The sequence below is a fragment of the Leptodactylus fuscus genome, chromosome 9, assembly GCF_031893055.1.
Source record: "Leptodactylus fuscus isolate aLepFus1 chromosome 9, aLepFus1.hap2, whole genome shotgun sequence".
NCBI lineage: Eukaryota > Metazoa > Chordata > Amphibia > Anura > Leptodactylidae > Leptodactylus > Leptodactylus fuscus.
The window spans coordinates 32,677,211-32,697,836 of record NC_134273.1 but is presented as its reverse complement, the minus strand read 5'-3'; the positions used below and the strand labels follow the sequence as shown (position 1 = coordinate 32,697,836).

General features: G+C 43.3%; 1 protein-coding gene across 3 annotated transcripts in view; it reads right to left on the bottom strand.

Annotated features, from left to right (window-relative positions):
* Positions 1-20,626, bottom strand: part of PHF2 (PHD finger protein 2) — a 186,679-nt gene that overhangs the window by 79,364 nt on the left and 86,689 nt on the right. For all 3 annotated transcript variants that reach the window (XM_075287606.1, XM_075287607.1, XM_075287608.1), the window contains exons 2-3: positions 16,519-16,604; positions 4,487-4,601 (exon numbers count right to left, since the gene is read on the bottom strand). In XM_075287606.1, coding sequence (XP_075143707.1) covers positions 4,487-4,601; positions 16,519-16,604 — 201 coding nt within the window. The remainder of the gene's footprint in view (positions 1-4,486; positions 4,602-16,518; positions 16,605-20,626) is intronic.

Below are 20,626 nucleotides of genomic sequence, written 5' to 3'. Positions count from 1 at the left end.
GCGACTGAACGACTGATCTGTCTTTGTTTTTCATGATCAAAAAACCCTTTTAAACCTCTCAGCTAAGAAAGTAAGAAGTCAATTACAAGATAGATTAACAAGGTTAGCCCCATCTGATAAAGTGAACATATTGCTAGTATCCATCCTTGGGACTGCAACCAATGAGAATAAAGGGGGCGATTTGCTGCGACCCTATAACATCTTTTCCTTGCGCGGTGGCATTCCTGGCTACCAGGCTGCGCAGCTGGTCCTTTAGACTTAGACAAAGCTGTGCTACAACAACCCTGCACAGAAGTTGCCCTATGAGCCGCTGTGCATGGAAAGACTGATTCAACACCGTGGCAGCTTGATAGCTATTCCCTGCACAACACTGTCAAGAACACCTGATGTGAGGAGGAACTGCAGAACAGCAGAACCAAGAACACCCGATGTGAAGAGGAACTGCAGAACAGCAGAACCAAGAACACCTAATGTGAAGAGGAACTGCAGAACAGCAGAGCCAAGAACACCCGATGTGAAGAGATACTGCAGAAGAGCAGAGCCAAGAACACCTGATGTGAAGAGGAACTGCAGAACAGCAGAACCAAGAACACCCAATGTGAAGAGGAACTGCAGAACAGCAGAGCCAAGAACAACCGATGTGAAGAGGAACTGCAGAACAGCAGAGCCAAGAACACCCGATGTGAAGAGATACTGCAGAAGAGCAGAGCCAAGAACACCTGATGTGAAGAGGAACTGCAGAACAGCAGAACCAAGAACACCCAATGTGAAGAGGAACTGCAGAACAGCAGAGCCAAGAACAACCGATGTGAAGAGGAACTGCAGAACAGCAGAGCCAAGAACACCCGATGTGAAGAGGAACTGCAGAACAGCAGAGCCAAGGACACCCGATGTGAAGAGGAACTGCAGAACAGCAGAGCCAAGAACATCCGATGCGAAGAGGAACTGCAGAACCAAGAACACCCGATGTGAAGAGGAACTGCAGAACAACAGAGCCAAGAACATCCGATGTGAAGAGGAACTGCAGAACAACAGAGCCAAGAACATCCGATGTGAAGAGGAACTGCAGAACCAAGAACACCCGATGTGAAGAGGAACTGCAGAACAGCAGAACCAAGAACACCCGATGTGAAGAGATACTGCAGAAGAGCAGAGCCAAGAACACCTGATGTGAAGAGGAACTGCAGAAGAGCAGAACCAAGAACACCCAATGTGAAGAGGAACTGCAGAACAGCAGAGCCAAGAACACCTGATGTGAAGAGGAACTGCAGAACAGCAGAGCCAAGAACACCCGATGTGAAGAGGAACTGCAGAACTGCAGAACAGCAGAGCCAAGGACACCCGATGTGAAGAGGAACTGCAGAACAGCAGAGCCAAGAACATCCGATGCGAAGAGATACTGCAGAACCAAGAACACCCGATGTGAAGAGGAACTGCAGAACAACAGAGCCAAGAACATCCGATGTGAAGAGGAACTGCAGAACAACAGAGCCAAGAACATCCGATGTGAAGAGGAACTGCAGAACCAAGAACACCCGATGTGAAGAGGAACTGCAGAACAGCAGAACCAAGAACACCCGATGTGAAGAGATACTGCAGAAGAGCAGAGCCAAGAACATCCGATGCGAAGAGATACTGCAGAACCAAGAACACCTGATGTGAAGAGGAACTGTAGAACAGCAGAACCAAGAACACCCTATGTGAAGAGGAACTGCAGAAGAGCAGAGCCAAGAACAACCAATATGAAGAGGAACTGCAGAAGAGCAGAGCCAAGAACACCCGATGTGAAGAGGAACTGCAGAACAGCAGAACCAAGAACACCCGATGTGAAGAGGAACTGTAGAACAGCAGAACCAAGAACACCCTATGTGAAGAGGAATTGCAGAAGAGCAGAGCCAAGAACAACCAATATGAAGAGGAACTGCAGAAGAGCAGAGCCAAGAACACCCGATGTGAAGAGGAACTGCAGAACAGCAGAGCCAAGAACATCCGATGTGAAGAGGAACTGCAGAACCAAGAACACCCGATGTGAAGAGGAACTGCAGAACAGCAGAACCAAGAACACCCGATGTGAAGAGATACTGCAGAAGAGCAGAGCCAAGAACACCTGATGTGAAGAGGAACTGCAGAACAGCAGAGCCAAGAACAACCGATGTGAAGGGGAACTGCAGAACAGCAGAGCCAAGAACACCTGATGTGAAGAGGAACTGCAGAACAGCAGAGCCAAGAACATCCGATGCGAAGAGATACTGCAGAACCAAGAACACCTGATGTGAAGAGGAACTGTAGAACAGCAGAACCAAGAACACCCTATGTGAAGAGGAACTGCAGAAGAGCAGAGCCAAGAACAACCAATATGAAGAGGAACTGCAGAAGAGCAGAGCCAAGAACACCCGATGTGAAGAGGAACTGCAGAACAGCAGAACCAAGAACACCCGATGTGAAGAGGAACTGTAGAACAGCAGAACCAAGAACACCCTATGTGAAGAGGAATTGCAGAAGAGCAGAGCCAAGAACAACCAATATGAAGAGGAACTGCAGAAGAGCAGAGCCAAGAACACCCGATGTGAAGAGGAACTGCAGAACAGCAGAGCCAAGAACATCCGATGTGAAGAGGAACTGCAGAACCAAGAACACCCAATGTGAAGAGGAACTGCAGAACAGCAGAGCCAAGAACACCTGATGTGAAGAGGAACAGCAGAACAGCAGAGCCAAGAACACCTGATGTGAAGAGGAACTGCAGAACCGCAGAGCCAAGAACACCTGATGTGAAGAGGAACTGCAGAACAGCAGAACCAAGAACACCGGATGAGAAGAGGAACTGCAGAACAGCAGAACCAAGAACACCCGATGTGAAGAGGAATTGCAGAACAGCAGAACCAAGAACACCCGATGTGAAGAGGAACTGCAGAACAGCAGAACCAAGAACACCTGATGTGAAGAGGAACTGCAGAACAGCAGAGCCAAGAACATCTGATGTGAAGAGGAACTGCAGAACAGCAGAGCCAAGAACAACTGATGTGAAGAGGAACTGCAGAACAGCAGAGCCAAGAACACCTGATGTGAAGAGGAACTGCAGAACAGCAGAGCCAAGAACACCTGATGTGAAGAGGAACTGCAGAACAGCAGAGCCAACAACAACCGATGTGAAGAGGAACTGCAGAACAGCAGAGCGAAGAACAACTGATGTGAAGAGGAACTGCAGAACAGCAGAACCAAGAACAACCGATGTGAAGAGGAACTGCAGAACAGCAGAGCCAAGAACATCCGATGTGAAGAGGAACTGCAGAACAGCAGAGCCAAGAACAACCGATGTGAAGAGGAACTGCAGAACAGCAGAACCAAGAACACCTAATGTGAAGAGCAACTGCAGAACAGCAGAGCCAAGAACAACCGATGTGAAGAGGAACTGCAGAACAGCAGAGCCAAGAACAACCGATGTGAAGAGGAACTGCAGAACAGCAGAACCAAGAACAACCGATGTGAAGAGGAACTGCAGAACAGCAGAGCCAAGAACAACCGATGTGAAGAGGAACTGCAGAACAGCAGAACCAAGAACACCTAATGTGAAGAGGAACTGCAGAACAGCAGAACCAAGAACACCTAATGTGAAGAGGAACTGCAGAACAGCAGAACCAAGAACACCTAATGTGAAGAGGAACTGCAGAACAGCAGAGCCAAGAACACCTGATGTGAAGAGGAACTGCAGAACAGCAGAGCCAAGAACACCTGATGTGAAGAGGAACTGCAGAAGAGCAGAGCCAAGAACACCTGATGTAGAGAGTAAATGCAGCACACCAGAGCCAAAAACACAACATGCAGAGAAAATGCAGAACAGCTCTATTTCAAACTGAAAGATTATTTCCGTTTTAGCAAATCATTACTGAGATGGGAATAATTGCTCCAAAAGCCTGAACCCTTAGGTGGGATTATGGGAACAGGTGAGCTGTGCTGCTCTACGCCTCCCATTCACCTCTATGTGAGTTTGTAACTTCCATCCAGGTGTACAACAAACTTCTTGTAGGGTCAAACTAGCGATGGGAAAATATGGAAGATTTCTTAGAATGCAAAGCCAATGAAGAAATAAAAGTTGCCAGATGTGTTGCTTGGGATGCCGATGGAAACAGTAGCATTAATAACATTCAATGGTGACATTTATTCCAACTTCCGATCTTATGAAATAATAAGTCCTGCTCCGTAACATGTAATCTTTTATTGGAATAAACATTACAGTTAGGTAAGAAGTAAAGGGTATTACAATCCTGATTCTATTATATAGTCACCCAAATGTTCTAGATTTTTCTGTTGCAAACATGTTGATTTCTCGGCAGGGAAAAATTGTATGAATAAGTATCCATGTGAAATTTCTTAATTAAACCAATCCCTTAAAGTCTTCTTCCAATTCATCATATAAGTGTGATTTCTAGTTTATTAGCTCACAGCCAGGAGAGTGGATGTTCTATGATATATACTTAGAGATCTTTACCTTGGGAAGGTTCGACTCCGGAGTTCTTTAATGAAGACTTGGCTGCCGTTCTGAACTGGTTTGACATCTGTAGCCTGTCCCGTATCATGTTTGTGCCAATTTCTTTTCTTTTTTACTAGTAAAAAAAAAAGAGAGAAAGAGAAAATAAATATTATATTTCTTTCATAAATTTAGTGAAGAATAAGAAATATTGATGAAGTCCTGAAGACATGATGCCTCCATGTTGGTTGGCCATGATCTTACATTGAGCTTCAATTTATATATGTAGATAGATAGATAGATAGATAGATAGATAGATAGACAGACTCAAACTACTGATGTGAACATTAACTTCCCATTACTATTCTACTATACACCAGAAGACTAGACTCTGCTTATCTATAAAGTTATAAAGGGAAAGAGAGCAGACACCAGATAGGCCAAATGTCGTATGGGATTTATAACAGAATCAACAACACAGCCAGCCATGTACAGGAGCTGCAAAGACTCTACGACAACAAAACAGTAGATGAGATGCTATAGATCATCAGATATTTAGATCAAATATATGATACAGACAGATAAATAGATAGACAGATGGATGGATAGATAGATAGTAGAGATGAGCGAACACTATTCGAAAGAGCCGCTTCGAATAGTACGCTCCCATAGAAATGAATGGATGTAGCAAAGTCTGCGTGCTGGCCGCTTCCATTAATTTCTATGAGAGCGTGCTATTTGGAACGGCTGTTCCGAATAGTGTTCGCTCATCTCTAATGGATAGATAGATAGATAGATAGATAGATAGATAGATAGATAGATAGATAGATAGATATTCAAACTACTAATGAGAAAATAAATTTCCCAGTAATATTTTACAATAGGTATACAATATGTGGACAGGCATTGCTGCAGCATCTCTGCTTTGTCCATACACAATGACCACAAATGAATATTACAGCTCCTAATGATCGATCTGATCCATTACACAAACAGCTCAAAAATGAAGCAATCCGGGAAACAATAAATATTGGCGAATAATATATGGAATAAAGTGTAAAGGTGTAAAGAATAAATCTAGAGCCAGGACACACAGATGCATTGTCATTCGAGCAGCTGCATCTCCTGAAATCAATATAACAGCCAATTATACCTGGGTAATATTTATTTTATAGATGAAAACACTGAGCCATCGCGAGTCATTACAGGCATCCAGCGTGATAAACTGCGCCGTTTTCTATTGAAGATACGAAGATCAATGTGGAAGGTGACATCCTATTTTCTGTTTTGTGCTGAATTTTACATATTATAATCCAATCCAAGATAATTGCCTTCTCCCAAATCAAGTCACAGAAATTTAGAGGAAGCATTAAAATTATAGCCAGAGTCATTAAATATAAAGTACAAAGTCAAAAGAGGCCAAAAGCTCAAATTCTACTTAACCATGAGATTTCCGAGTGTGTATGAGCGCGAATGAAGTCAAGTTCTCTGCTGATTCAGCTGTCGCAGGTCCGCACTGTCCTAAAGAGACATCACAGAAACGACTGTCTTACCTGCCGTGCCATTGTATCGCTCCAGCTCATACCGAACAAAAAGTTGCTAACGTGTATATTCATTTCAATTGTCTGCATTAAAGGAATTTTACCATGAACATAACTACACTCAAATTTGTAGACAATTTAAAGTTAAATATTTTTGCAAATAATTTTTAAAAATTTATAAAATTTTAAGATTTTCTCTAACCATCTTAGTGTTGACACAGTCTGTCGTCCTGATTGGTTGAAAGGAAAAATGGACGTTTTTTTTTTTTTTATGTAGATTGTGAGCCCTATATAGGAATCACAATGTACTTTTTTTTCCCTATCAGTATGTCTTTGTAGAATGGAAATCCACACAAGCACAGGGAGAACATACAAACTCCTTGCAGATGTTGCTCCTGGTGGGATTCAAACCCAGGACTCCAGCACTGCAAGGCTGCAGTGCTAACCACTGAGCCACCGTGTTGCCCCCAGAAAAGTTTCTATTGGCCGGGTTTCTGACAAGTCCCAGACCATAGAAAGTTCCTGCATTCATGGTCATATCCACTGGCAACCGGTCAGGACAAAAGATGTCACCACTAAGGCTCTAGTCAGATCATGTTTTTTAAACCAGTTTAATGGTAAACTATGTTTTTGTGTATTTTTATTTTTGTGTTTTTTGTTTGTTTGTTTGTTTTTTTTGGGGGGGGGGGTTATATTGATGTCTATGTATATGGGTGGGCACCTATTTGCATCCATTTTTTTCTTTTTTGTATACATTAAACAGATCATTTTATTTTTTTTGTTTGTTTTTTTTACATGATCTGAATAGATCCTAAGGCCCAGTTCACATCTGAATTCTGGCCATTCTGTTCCCCTCTCCACATGAAAAAGTGGAGAGAAAAGTCCTGCAAGCAGCACGTTTCTCTCCGCATTTTTTGAGTGGAAACCGATTGGAAACCTCACGGACCCCATTATAGTCTATGGTGTCCGCCGGTTTCCTAAGGTAACTGATTTTTTTATGTGGATAGGTTTCCATTCAGGGGGTCCCCAAGTGGACTTCCGAAATGGAAACCCGAACACCGATGTGAACCGAGCCTAAGATATATACACAAAATCTTTAAATCTCTTCAAAATTTTAAATGATTTATATTAGCAAAACTGTTTAAAGGGGCTCTATCAGCAGAATGTTGCTGTATGAGCCCCACATATGCGTGAATAGGCTATTCAAGCACTGCTATTTAAGCCCCCCTCCACCCCGTTTTTAAATAATACCCTAAAAACGAATATGCTAATTATACTTATCATGCACGGTGGGCGGTCTTGCGATGTTCGACGTCATCTTCTGGCGCGCATTCCTCTTCATTCTTCTTGTAACAACGCCCTCTGGTCCTGGCTTCATCGTCCTCTTCTTCTGGCGGAATTGGTTCAAATCCTGTGTGTGCATAGTAGCTACTGCGCACGCTCTGGCGCCATTTTTCTCAATGGCAGATCGCGAGCATACTGTGCATGCGCTGTATGCTAGTGTAGCTCTAAGGGAGGGTTCACACAATGTATTTTGGCTCGTAATCTGGCACGTCTACGCCGCGGGAGCTTTTGCAGGCATTGATTTCAATGGGAGCGTGGATCGTATACGTGGCGCTCCCGCGGCGTAGACTTGCCAGATTACGAGACAAAATACATCGTGTGAACCCTCCCTAAGGGGAACTGAGCATACTGAGCATGCACCCGGAGAGAGCGCCACTACGCACGCGTGGGATTTGAGGACAATGAATCCGGGGAAAAGCCAGGACCAGAGGGCGTCGCTGCAAGAAGAAAAGAAGAGGAAAGCGTGCCAGAAGAGGACGTCGGACAGTGCACGGCCGCTCACTGTTCACAATAAGTATAATTAGCATTTTCGTTTTTAGGGTATTATTTTATAACGGTTAAAATAACATTAGCGGTGCCTGAATAGCCTTTTTAAAGGCTATTCACGCATATGTGGGACTTATACAGCAAAATCTTGCTGATAGAGCCCCTTTAAACTTTTAATTGTCTACAATATTAAATAAAGTTATGTTCACGGGAAACCCCTTTAGGCCGGACCCCCATGTTGCGAAAATGCTACAGCAAAAAACACTGCATATTACAGTACTTGCAAAGTGGAGGGGATTCTAGCTAATCCCGTCCACACATTGCAGGAAAAAAATCCGCAATGCTGCAATTTCAAAACCGCTTGTGTTTTAGTAAATCGCAGCATGTCAATTATACCTACAGAAATGCCGGCAGTTTCCCTATAGGTATAACAGGGGTAGAAAGTCTGCAGAGAAAAACTCTATGAACATTCTGTAAAAAAAAGCTGCGAAAAAGATGAGTTTCCGCCATAGTCTTTTCCGCAACGTTTTTTGGCTACGATTCGCTACGTGGAGCCTTGGCCTCAAGATGTGATTTTGCAATTTTCCACCTCTTTTGGAAGCTGTACCCATAGAAGAGGAGCAGGGCAGCCATGGCGGAGGAGTTGAAGTCAGTATTGGATGGAGTAGGAGAGAAGTTCAGAATTTTAACTTCATTCTTAATTAATTTTAATGATATTCTAGAATTATTGATATTGTATAATTATTTAGATTTATGGTTTGTTACATACTGACTTTCAAAGACTTAATGAATTAGAGGGTCTTTACGGCTGCTGATCATGGCTGTCAGTCAGAGGGGGTGGTCCGGCCTACCGACTCCATAGCCTGGAGGGCAGCACTGGGGAAATCACATTTTCTGCTAATACTGAAGCAGCAGCACCAGACAGAGACGGCCATAAAGAGACATCACAGAAAATCTAGTCTTCCATCCTGGAGTACTACCGTATCGCTCAAGATGATAGATAACAAAAAATTGCTATATATTCATTTCCCTTCCGTGCAGAACGTGTGTTCTCTCTATCTGTACATGCCCTGACTACATAGAATATTAATTGCATAGAGAGAACCATTTGATATGCCTAAAGTGATACAACCGCAGGGATGACGGATCCCTCTTATCGCACCGCTACCAAACTGACCACAGCAACATCAAAATAAGACATGCGTTGATTTTCTCTGCGGCCGGTCTGGGCACCAGATTCTGCGGCTGTCTCTCTGGACAGGCAGGGGCTGCGTTCAGTGATTTATAGCTCTTGTGACTGTCAGTTTCTTCAGGCAACTAACGAGTAATTTACTCGCGGGTAAGCAAACTACTACACAAAACAGAAGCTAGATATATGGGAATCGGGAAAAAAAAAAAAGTCTCCCATGGAGTAGGACTGAAACGTTGCGGTGCTGGGTGAATAGACTTCCCACCTGCTTTATATATCTGGAGTGCAGCCTTATTGAGTCAGAGACCCTGGAAGAATCTTACACCCTCATGTACTACAACATTGCAGCTATTTTTTTAATTTTCTCCATAATACATATATACGTGACCATTCACTGGCTGCAGTGGTGATTGGGGACAACCACCATGTTTTGCCGTCGCAGTCCCACTGAAATGAATGGAGCCAAAGTGCACCTGTCCGACCACTGCTCCACAACATCTAGGTTCTCATGACCTATGTAGACCCCAATGGTCAGACAACCAATGATTTGCAATTTATTCTCTATCCTGTGCATAATACAATACTGTGCAAGCGGCTATTTTCTTGTGGCCTGTGGGCGTGCGCAGTCTGCTCTGCCCGAGGCCTAGAAGTTACAAGCCACCGCCGGAAGACTAGGCTGACGAGGACGCTCCTGACGAAGATGGAGGTGGCGCTGGAGAGGGTTCTCTCGCAGCATTGGGGACACCCCCAGTGCTGTTTGAACACTGTGGCCCGCCCCCAGTGCTGCTAGAGAGCTAATTTGCATACCGACAAGAACCGGGATTGTAGGCGAACGGCAGCACGGAGAAGACAACGAAAGGTAGGAGAAGAATAGCCTTTCTTAAGAAAAAATAGTGTGTGAATTATAGGATCCCTTTAAACTTCGTTCAGGCAATCTAAAGATCTGCCCAATTTATCACAGTGGCTTATGCCTGATGGGCGCATGTTTAGACCCGTGTCTAGCTCTTCACCTTCTTTTGGTTGGCTTACTTTGTCCCAGAATTTTTGGTTCATGTTGTCGAATCTCAAGCCAATCCCTCTTTCCTCTACGTCACACAGCTTTTATGATAAGCCCCATCCCCTTGTTGGCTGAGACACAAAATGTGTTTAAGGGCCGATGTCCCATGTTGCGAAACCAAACAGGATCTGTTTTGTAGTCTGTTACCATGGAGAAACATAGCGCTGCACACGAGCTGAAGACTTTTTTTATTAATATTTAAAATCAAGATTATTTACAAAGTACATTCTGTAGCCCATAAAGCTTGATTGCAAATGTATATATAATGGTCTACAGTAACTAAGTCATGTAGTAAAAAAAATAGGAGCGGCATAAATCATGTACCCAGCTGAGCCGCTTGACTCCTCGCCTCAGGAAAGAGAGTCTTTTTAGTGCAAAGTGTCATTCCACCAAGAGATAAAAATCACACTGCGAGCTAAAATTGTGCAAAATGATCTGAACAGCATTTTGTGCTGCCCAAAGTAGTTAAAATTACAGCGACACAGCAGTAAGAGGGAATGAAGCGCACCCATAAAACGATATTTGCAGATAATTTCTTTCATTATCACTTTTAATGTCATGTTTATTCACATATAATGGATGAAAACACATTATAGGGCCATTCCCATCATATCCATTTAAGACACATCAAGAGGATATGCCATAAAGGCTTGATCGCTGCGTACCTACTGCAGTCTGTGGTCATCGCTGCCTCCATTACTCAATAAACTGGGGTCACAGCAGCCTCTTCTTATCACAGGTGATTGTCCTGGGGGCAGAACAGGCATCTATCGTGCAATTACATTACACTCTGGAATATTGGCTAGATTTTCTAGATTTTAGACAAGCTGGGGGATGAGGGATAAGCCCACGTTCAGGACTCTTATCTGCACCATCAGACCTACCAGCAAATTCAAAGAGAGTCTTTTGCTGTGAAGGACCCAGCGGCCATGGACATCCTATTGATTTCAGCCATGCTTAATATTAAAGGGACAGTGCTATATAACAGATAGGTTTACCTACTATTATGGGAGAATGCGGTCAGCATAGTCTGTGACCTGTGCAAAAGTCACTATGCAGGGAGGAGGTGATAAGCTGTATCCATCATCTATTGTGAATGTTGGGTCCTGTTTTATCCATATAGCATTGATTTCTACAGAACAGGAAGTAACAAAGGAGATGTTGAGCTGCAACTATCCCCTATTGTGAATGGTGGATCCTATGTTATCTAGATAGAAGTGATCTCTACAGAACAAGAAGTAACAAAAGGAGATGTGGAGCTGCAACTATTCCCTATTGTGAATGGTGGATCCTATGTTATCTATATAGAAGTGATCACTACAGAACAGGAAGTGACAGCCTATTATGAAGTGCAATTGCCATAGTGACAAGTGCAGGATGTCAAGATCTTTTTTTTAAATAGATATTTGGGGGGATTTAGGAAAATTGTCGCTAGTCTCCCCTGCATTAAAAGAGTAATGTCTGGGTCTGGGTCTACAGAATGAATGCCCGTGTGTCAACCGAGTGTACCCAGTATCTGTTTTTTTTCAAATCTGTATATGATCCGTTTTTGTTGTCAGCACTTGCTTCATCTGACTTAGCAATGGATGCATGAAGAAGGGATAGCGCACACATGGCGTCCATCTGCTGTTTTTTCACGCACCCAAAGATTTAAATGGGTGCAGAAACAAACCAGAATATGGCATAGAGTGTCTCGCCAATGGACACATGGTCTGTTGATAAAAACAGACGTATGAATAAACCCATTAAGGCTAGATTCACACTAGTGTCACCTCTCCATTGTTCAGGTCCGTCAGGGGAGTGGAACAATGGAGAGGCGGACCGCTAAAACAGTGGTTACACATGGAGCACTGCGGACTCCATTAAAGGGATTATATCATTACAATGCATTTTTTTCTGGGTACCACGTCGGAATAGCCTTAAGAAAGGCTATCCTTCTCCTACCTTTTAGATGTCTGCTGCATTTTAATGATAGAATCCCTTTAATTATAATGGAGTCTGATGGGTGTCCTTAGTTTTTAACTGAAACCAGCAGAGGAAAAAGTCCTCCATGCACAACTTTTTCCTCCAACGATTTTCGTGGGACACTTTGTAGCTGAGAGAAACTCCAGCACAGTGAACGTAGCCTGACCTGTATGGCGCCATGTGCTGCCCATTACCAAAATCGCAGTTTAAGGATTACTAGGACAGATATGCTAGAACGGGAGCAGATCACTATATCTGCCACCAGTAAATAACACTTTTGTACTTCTAGGACCAAAGACACCTGCTAGAAGATACAACCAGAATGGGAACAAATGTGCGAGATCCTCCAGCGCCCTCTGCACAATCCTGATCATCACTTTACAAGGCAATGGCCTTGGCTAAGATCAGTCCCCATATCCATATACTGATACCTCTGTAGATTTCTATGTATTTTTTTATTTATGGCTGTGGAGTTTGATTTGGGCCAGTTTTGGGTGAGGTCTTACTGACTCCAGTTTCAAAATAATAGGATTATTTTTAATTACATGATAGAATTATTAATATTGCATCATTAATTAGATCTATCATTTGTTCCATACTTCCATTCAATCACTGGCCTTTCAATCATTTAGAGGAGCTTTACTGCTTCTAGCTGACCAGGGCTGTCCTTTATTATGAAGGAGTCGGAGTCCTACTAATACCACAGCCCTGTATATATCATATCAGGTTTATGTAGGCAATAGCCTTATAAGGGTCTGTTCACACACGTTACAGTGGTCTGGTAACAAAAAGTTATGTATAAATTCCCCCCGAAATCCCTGTCAATCCCAATGACGATCTGCAGATCATGCATTTGACTGGGGTTTCCACGATCCTGTTCACATGCTACTGGCAGATTTCTTGGATTCAGCCCGCTGATATCTTTATTCAATGGCGGAGAATCTCATGCATCCGGATCTGCAGTAAATCAAACGGGAGGAAATTCATATTGCAATGTACAAATCTGAACTGTATGAAGAAATCCTACAAGTAAAATAAAAACAGACTGCATGAAATATAAGCGCGAGCAGCCTAGTTCCTCAATGTAAGACTTGTGCTATGGTCTAAGTATATAGATCACAGTAGGATAGCAGGTAGAGGGAAGAGATGGCTCTCTGGCGCACAATAAATACACAAAAAGCTTCAAAACAATAAAAAATATCAGTCAAAAATCAGCGAAAAGTATCAATAGAAATCTGGTTATTTTACTGCATGACAGAAGCCATAATATCCTCCTTATTTACAAAGCTTTACACAAGAAAGAGGCACAAGAGCAACATGACAATACGAAAAAACATGAAGAGGACAACAGATCAAATAAAAACTAGGATATGAGAAAGAATCACAGATCAAACAATACATAAGGAGAAAGGGACGGACGAGAAACACAACGGGGACTGATAATGCACTTCAAGTGGAGGTTTTATGAGGTCTTCAGACAATGCCGTCACACAAAACAAACCTATACGGGAGCATGGCAAAGAAAAGACGGGTAAAAAATACAAGACAAAGCAACTGCTTCCATATCAAGCCAACCTGGTGTTAAATTTGGGATTGTACATGGTAACTATGGCTTCTTATTTCTTCCTGGCCTCCCCTGGCACCTTTTGTACATGGTAAAATTAGCTTTTACGTTCAACAGAAGAGGTATAGTAGACAGGCAGTGACCCACGGCCAAGAGAAAATCGGCCCTGTATATGGATTTACCCCTCTGCCCTTTATATAATTAGCAGAAGGGTAACAGGTCAAAAAACCCTTCACCTACCAATAACCATCAATCACATAACTCCCAACCATCCTGGATTCCATGGGACACTTCCATATTTCGAGCTGTCCCGGGCAGAAAGAGGTTTGTTCCAACTTAAATTTATCTGATGACGCTGGGAGACGTCCGCACCCAGCTGGACCAGTCAGCCCCAATAGCTGGGAAGCAATGTAGTGACGCCATTACATCATGCTTACTGTTCCCTCCAGTAGTCGGTGGCTGAAATTAGAGACGACGGCAGGAGAACGAGGCAAGGGGGGGTATTAGGTTTTGGTCAGGACCACAAGTAGGGGGCAGTATAATGTGGAGACCACTACGCTATATGGGGTCCATAAGAGGTACGATACCATATTGGGGATACTAAACGGCTGTTATACTTTGCGCGGGCACAAAGGGACATGGGAGGGAATGGGAAGGTCCATGGATTAAGGTACACAAATTTAAGTCTTTCAGTCCTCTGAAAGATGAGACCTATGTAATCATTAGGGTGACAGGGGGCAGACGCTGCCCAACATGGTGACTTTCCCACCATTAAAGCGGAACAAAACTGTTGGGCAAATTTAGATTTTCTGGAAGATTTACACTTTAAATGGGACTGAGCTGCAAACAGGCCAGATGATATGTTCCATGAAGACAAACCAGCACTCACCAGAACATCACTGCCACGTCTATTAGCTGATCTGTGTAGGTCCCAGGCGTCAGACCACCACAGATCAGTATTAGATGGCGGTCTGACACCTGGGACCTACACAGATTAGCTAACTGACGTGGCAGCGGTGCTCTGGTGAGTGCCATTTCCTATCCTATGGACACGTCATCAATACTTGTGAAAACCGCCAATAGTGAATTGCAATATTCTACTTAAACATGCGAGAACTACCAGACTGAGATGTGACTGCGGAATAACATTAGTCATTTCTTTACGCCAGTCTGTAATCCTCTGTATGACGGAGATGAACAGACCAACAATCGCACACAAGTATATGAGGATCATGTCTGCAGCTACACAAGATGAGACAGACGGTGTCCTTGGACTGGAGGAGAATTTGCTGGATTTTCATTTCAGTTATAAAAGGAGAAGAATAAGAAAAGAAAGCAATCTGAACAATGTGAAGGATACATATAATCTAGTAAGACGTACGACAATATTGTTAGCGAGAGGCTCTCCATCGCTGTAGCCGACCTTGCAGACACTTGAAATTATAAGAATTGGTTGACTACAGCAAAAGACCCACCACATGTCTGGAGGACAATTTTTTTTTTCTCCGCAGATATTTCAAGTGGTGGTGTATACTGCTTTCAATGAAATATACCAATTATGGTGCCAGCCATGACAATCCAAGGTCAAAACGCGCAGACACGAAATGCGAAGGAGATTATAGGACTTTCAAGACTTGGGGCTTTCTAAAAGTTGCATTAATAGTGGACCAATTTATTTTATTTGCTGTAAAATAAAAAAAAAAAACTGCACGCCACTTGGAAGTCTCTGCCTGTGCCGCACAGTACCACTTCCAGAAGTCAGCCAGCATATGTAGTATGTTCACATCTGTATTGTGATTTCTGGGTACTGGCTCGTGTCCGTCATATGACGGGCACATGTGGCTACTTGAGTCTTCTATGGTGTCCTTTAGTTTGATAAGAAAAGCAAAAAACAATGGGCAGAGCATACAACTCCATTCATTCTCTATGGGAGTGTTGGAGACAGCAGAGTGAAGCAGAATGCTTGGCCTGTCACATGATCAAGACAGGAAAACCGGACCCCTGTTCCCAATATTGGTGGGGGTGCCCACACCAGTTATGAGGTTATGCCCTATCCTATCAATAGGGAATACCTTCAGTAGTCGGTACAGCCCCTTTAAAGTACACTGTGAATGGAAAAGGGTTAATACTATTGAGTTTTGGTTGGTTGTTAACAAAAACTTTAAAGGGTTACCAGCAGGATCTTGCGTTCCACATACAACCTGAGCGCAGCCTGGCTGCATATGGGTGGGACAGTATAGTCAAGCTCATAAACTGTTTAACCTCCAAATGCTTTCTTGCAAGTACTTACTACTTATTGTTAAAGAGATTTTCCAGGATTTTAAATTGCTAACCGATCACTCTTCACTGTATACCAGGCACAGTGCCGTATGCTGTGTAGTGGCTGTGCCTGGTACTGCAGCTTGACTGAGCTGCATAAGAACCATACGATCGGTGGACATGACATCACAGTCACTAAGAAGAAGCTGTAGGGCTTGTTCATGTACTGAGGCCCCAATAAACAGCTGATCTGCTGGGGCTACAAAAGTTGGACCCCCACTGATCTGATATTGATTGGTCACTTCTGTGGATAGGACATCAATATAAAAATCTTGGAAAACCCCCTTAAATATTAAAAGGCATAAATGAGATGTTCTACAAAAGTGAGACCTGTGTGACTGGTTAGAGTCGTGAAGGTCTACATGGGCTCTATGCACCAAGTGTATCCATGGACCTGCATTAACCCAGCATATACCGAAAGAAAGTGCTGGTCTGGGGGTCTTTCCACTTAATTCCATGAGTGGTTACCATCCATGTGTTGCTGCCTCCCTTTTGACTGAGGTCCTTGGGCCTTCTTCTAAATAACATGATCTACATTGTGCAGCTTTCTCCTACTTAAGACAGACAAAAGAGGCGCAGGGTACTCACGTGTAGACTTCCCGTGGGTCTTTTCACAATTTGGACAGTGGTAGATATCAATATCAGGAGCTTCATCTTCCTCCACACCAACACAGCTGTAAAATAACAAAGCACAGAGTGAATCTCCGGACTTGTGTCACCATTATCTTCCAGACCTCACGCCAATCTCTGCCCCTCCATAAGGTGAATGAAAGTCAAATGACATTTTGCCGCAGGCCCCTTATCTTGTATATGAGAATTCGCACCCCGCTCTCAGCGTCCTAGTATATTGTATGGATCCTGAGACTGCAGAGTTCTCACTTTTCGGAAAATAAGAGTCCTGCGCAAGTCTAATCTACTAGAACATTTTTTGATCTACTGTACAACAAAGGGTAAAATCTGCAGTATAAACTGATATACGGCGAATACGATAAAATTCACCTTGCTACAACTTTATAATGTGCGGGGTATCTGTCCTGTGTGGACATACTCTAAAGGCTATGCTGTAAAAAAAAATCTAGTCTGCAATCTTATCTTATCCAGTTTTCTGCAACTGTAATATATTGCAGAATCTTCCCATCCATGCTTTGGTTGCATGCTCATGGTGCGGCAAGACTATACCGAATAATTGTGCGATCATTGGTGGCCACATGTAGCGGCCCCCTGGTGAGGATGTACCCTATTTATCCTGTCCTGACGTCCACTGTCCATATATATCGTTGAGGGATATACACAGCATAATATGGGTTCTCCCGATAAGGACAGAGAGCTGCTAGAAAGCAGCGGCTCTCGCCATGGCAGACTCGTGGCGTTCATGTATTACATGCACAGCCATTCATCTGTAAAGCTGGCGGCTTGTTGATTTTTCAGGAGATCATACATACTTTATGCTTTCCTCTGCTGCCTGTAACATACAGATTAGCTGCAGGCACAGCACAGGTAATGTCTTCCACCTCTTCGAGATCCCGGGCACGTTTGTGCATCTTTTCCCACGGTGCTTCCAGGAGTTTGTTAATCAGAGATCAGCGCAGTAAATGAACTCACAATGAGGACTTAATAGACACGGTAACACAACGCCGGGAGGCATGCAAACAAAATCAGATTTTCTACCAACCCTATATAGAAGATTTGTGTGCTCATTAAATATATGGAAAGCAGGCATAACACACACACAGATATGTAATAATCTCATCTACTGCTCGGAGGACCCCGGCTCCACTCCCTCCCTAACTCCTCTATGATATATTACACAGTGGATGTAGAAGAATGGCACGGAATTACTGCAATATTACACCCCACATTGCCGGAAAGGCGTCAGCTCCATGACATAGATTATAGTGGCAGACAATAAGCCACAATAACATTACATGCTAAAGGTAGCAATGGTGTCCCGACCCTGCAGAGTCCATGCTACCGTATTAATATTGTATTGTATAAATATATTGCACAATATTGTCAGGCTCCATTTGGCAGTTGTCCTCTGCCCGCAGGGCTTATGATCTAATTTTACCTTTGAAGAGCACAAACGCATTCACAGCGCAATAGTTATAGCCAATATATTTCTGAACGGAATAAAACCAAAAAATTGATGGCCAAGACTCTAACCCATCATGTGACTACCTGGGATTCATTTATAGGGGTTATTTAAATAGAATTTTCAAGCGGAAGACATACAGGAAGGGTCATCAATCTGTTATCTATGGGGTCCGACACCTGATATCAGGAGTGCTATGTATTTCACCATACACATATAGGTTTGTAGCTTTCAAAGAAATAATAGTCTACTGTGTTATTCCATATACAAAAAATATATCAGATCAGCTGAAGAAAAAAAAAAAAAAAAAAAAAAAAGGTGCCTGAGCAATTTAGTTCCCAGTTGTGTCTGGTGATGGTTCTGCGTTCTGTTCTTTACCTGAGTCTGACCCTGGCTTGTTACTCAACTTTTTTCCCCTGCTACCTAACCTGTATTCTGCTGATTCTCTGTACAGGTCCCTGGCCTGTTACCTGACATACATACCAGCGCTGACTGTCCTGACCTATTGTCCAGATCTCCACTTCTGAACTAACTCCGCCAGCCCTGACCTTGGCCTGTACCTAGACGTCACCATTGCTTGTTCCTTCTATGCTATGGACTGGTGTCTCTCAATCCACCACAATCAGCTGTCAGTAACACCAGGACTATTCCTAGAAGTGTCAACTCTGTCCCTGTATATGGGTAAAGGTGCGCCCCTCTTAGAATTAGCCAAATATCAACCAACACAGTGGGTCCAAGTCTGCTGCTCCTTTTCTTTGCAGGGTTTTACACCCATTTTATTCCTATTCCATTCTCAGTCTACTGTGCATGTAGTCAATAAAGAGGGTCCATAAAAGCCTATAAAGAAACATGACCTGCCAGTAAGAATAAGTGACTTTTCACCAACGCAAAGTCCTGTTGTGTTCGGTAAAGTCCAGTTGTGTTCCCAGTGATAAAAAAAGAACTTCTTCCAAATCAAAGAACGCAAAGACAAGAGCTGGAGAACAGATCAGAGCTGAAATGAGAGCTGGCAAATTGTCAGAGCCAATTAGGCTTCCAGTATCACTTGTCTCATCAAGCTCTGAGCCTCCAGATACCGACTTACGCTCTCCCTCAACTTGCTTCTTCCTCAGGTCTACCACGGTCAACATCACAAACGTACATGAGATCTTCCTTTCGTGTGATGCGATTACAGAGCCCGTCAAGACCACCAAGTCATCGAAGAGCGAACATCACACAAAGTATTGGACATGCTGCAGATGGAAATGTACAATCATCCTCGGGATCAATACTTTACTAGAGACACATCTGACGGTGAAGGATCTGATGTATATCCAATACATACAAAAAGATATTGAGCATTGATCTGCCACTACCACCTGGCCGGCCCTTACGGCGGAGCCCCACTGTGTCTTCAATAGAAAACCGAAATGTGCAAGGCTCTGTCTCCTCTACACAATACCGCTCTAATTTTCCTAAGAGGGAAGGAACCCAGGACTGACCTCCTTGTAGAAAATCACAAAAATACAATACACCTCTGACATCAAAGAAGCGAGACATCGTGTCAGATCCAGCCTCAGATATTAACCATTAGCGGGAGGATGTGGAACTGAAAAGGTAATCCTTGGTCAAATGTGTATTGGGGTCATGTATTGGGGTTGTGTACAGTACGACTGGTGTTTTCTATTAACATCTGGCCAAAAACTGTCATTTACTGCTCCCACTGCATTGGAAAGAAAAGCGTGCACTTCGCACATCAGATTTATTAAAGGGGAATTTTTACATTAAAAAACGATGGCATATTGCTAGAATATACCATCACTATACGTAACCCCCAGGAAGCCCACTGGATTTGATAATGAAGGGGGTCGCAGAGATGATCTCACGCTGACGCCCCTTCACGGTTATTGCTGGGAACTGTAGCATGGCTGTAGTTCTTTGCACTGCCAGGTTGTAAGTGGCGCATAAGTAGAATGGCATATGTCGCATACAACACAAAATCTATGCACCCCCATTCACTACACAAGAGTGTATTTTCAGCCTCCATCTGGCTGTTATACTATGAGAACGTTTTGCAGCATATAAAAGCGTATATAACTATACCAAGGCATCCTGTAAGTAATGTATGGGCGTTGAGGCCACCCATTGGAATACGCCCCGCAATTGTATGCAAAGTACACCCCAAAGTTAATGCACCCCAAGGAATCAAACATTTGTAACCCCAGTAACAGTGGGGTCGATTTGCTAATCTATATGCACCAAAATTCGGGCTTAAAGGAATTGTTCAGGATATATAATTAATAATATAGCTCTGATCCCCGTGTTAGACAGGTCTATCTAATTTCAGCCATAGTGGTAAACCGGGCGCCTGTTACTGTCAGTAAAACTGGGCCCAGATTTCAAGTTGCACCAAGTTCTACTCCCTTCGGTGTAGCCTGACAAGCTGCCATTGGTGTGTCATGTCAGGCAGTATAGAGCACGCTATCATTCTATTCTACACTGATGTGTAAGTAAATGTGCCCCATAAAATAATATGGGGTCAGTCTAGTGACTGTACTGCTGTAATGATGGAAAATACTGAGTGTAATCCATGACATAGCGGGATAATAATATAAATGTACCGAG